This window comes from Heterodontus francisci, chromosome 49 (assembly GCF_036365525.1).
Source record: "Heterodontus francisci isolate sHetFra1 chromosome 49, sHetFra1.hap1, whole genome shotgun sequence".
NCBI classification, from domain to species: Eukaryota; Metazoa; Chordata; class Chondrichthyes; order Heterodontiformes; family Heterodontidae; genus Heterodontus; species Heterodontus francisci.
In genome coordinates, this window is record NC_090419.1 from 3,142,943 (window position 1) to 3,144,797 (window position 1,855).

A 1,855-nucleotide genomic window follows, 5' to 3' on the forward strand; every position below is an offset into this window, starting at 1 on the left:
TCACTGCTCCAGGCATTATAGGTTCAGGGTCATTGACCCAGGGCCTTGTTGGCGCAGGGTCATTGACCCAGGGCTTTACAGATTCAGCGTCACTGACTCAGACGTTACAGGTGCTAGGTCACTGACCCAGAGCCTTGTTGGTGCAGGGTCATTGATCAGGGAAGTGAGCGTTGAGGTTTAATGCCACAGGACATTCTGGTTTCGAGGCTAAATTCTCAGGGTATTCAGGTTCAGGGTCAGTGACCCAGGGCATTGAGTATTCTGGATCTTTGACTGGTGTGTTAGTATGTGTATCAATATTAATGTAAATCAATGGGCCCACAGGAAAGGACTCTTTCTCAGAATATAATGTCGGAATGAGTTCTGATGTTGAACGATTTTCAATTCTTCTCACATTTTAATGACTTTAACAATTAGTTTAAAGGGATACTTGACCACATCCTTCATCTGCTCCCTGATCTTAGTTTGCATCACGGCATCAATAAAAGTATTTGTGCAGCAACTCAGCTGTTGTAGCATGGACCCTAGTTGGTTTAATGTATCAGGTGGCCATATTTCATCATAGCCAAAAACAAACATTTGGTACCATATTGAATGCAATGCAAACACTGCCCATAACAATATGAAATTCCACGAGATAACAAACAATAAAATAATGGATTTCCTTCGACTCTCCATCTCTGGGTCTTTGGGACGGTCCCCAATGCTTTTCCCCCGGAGTCTCCTGCGAGCTCTGCTACTCACTAAAATGTTCCTGACAGTGAAAACATTGAGCAGCAGAATCAAAATAAATGGGAGAGCGGGGTTTAGAAGATGATGAATGGATATCACTATTAACCAGAAGAAAGATCTCATAACAACAATTGGCATAAAACAAAACCAGGGGAAATTGATAAATGGATAGTAATTTTTGAACACAAAATACCAGAAAATGTTGCTTAAACAACACAGTACAATCACTGTTCCCAGAACCACAGCCGCTATTCTCTCAGTACAATATTTTCTCTTCAGTTTCTGGCAAGAAATGGCTACAAAACGATCAAAGGTGAAAGTGACAGTGGCCCAGACAAAACAGTCAGTAATGGCATAAAGCAAGACGGCGTGGATATTACACACACGGATGTAATTCATGAAACGAAAATGTTCCCGATAAACAATTGGAATGTGCCTTAATATCAGGTCGAGGAAAACAACCAGTAAATCCATCACTGCCATGGTCACCAGGTAGCGAGTGACACATTTGGAAAGACCACACTTTCCTCGATACAGGATCACAATCGTCATCAAGTTAGCTGTGAGGATGGGAAATAAAAAGAGAAGTTATACGTCAGGCTGGGAACCAGCTTTAGGCAAATGTTTTATTCTACCCATTGATGTATTGAAATGATTATACCTGTAAGAACACAGGGGAAGGTCAGGGATCTGGTGGACGGCAGGAGAAGTTAAATGGCAAACGAATGAGCCTGAAATTGTTGAACTTACTGTTGATCATAATCCTCCCGTCCACCTTTGGCTGCGTGTCCTACAAATTGTGACATCTCCATGTACTCCCAGTTCTAACGCAGGGTCATCAACCAGAAACATTAACCCTATTTGTATCTCCACAGATGCGGCTGGACCTGCTGATTGTTTCCTGCATTTTCTGGTATTATTTCAGATTTGCAGATAACACAGCACTTTGCTCTCGTATAAAAAGACTGACAGAGAGATTCTCTGACCCGTGACAGTCAGCATGGTTTCAAAAGAGTATTTTGCACGCCTGGTGCCTGGATAAAGGATGCACAGAAAGCATGCAGTACTTTCTGCAAGAGGAAGGGAATGAGGCAGATGTAATGATACACTTTGGTGCCAATGA

General features: G+C 42.4%; 1 protein-coding gene across 1 annotated transcript; it reads right to left on the reverse strand.

Annotated features, from left to right (window-relative positions):
* Window positions 1-390: 390 nt before the first annotated feature.
* Window positions 391-1,284, reverse strand: LOC137358336 (probable G-protein coupled receptor 139). The gene has a single exon (XM_068024279.1). It carries the CDS (start codon window positions 1,282-1,284, stop codon window positions 391-393), a length of 894 nt encoding a protein of 297 aa, XP_067880380.1.
* Window positions 1,285-1,855: the final 571 nt, after the last annotated feature.

Excerpts from the sequence above, each read along its gene's own strand:
- LOC137358336 (XM_068024279.1), bottom strand. The coding sequence starts at position 1,284 with ATGACGATTGTGATCCTGTATCGAGGAAAGTGTGGTCTTTCCAAATGT.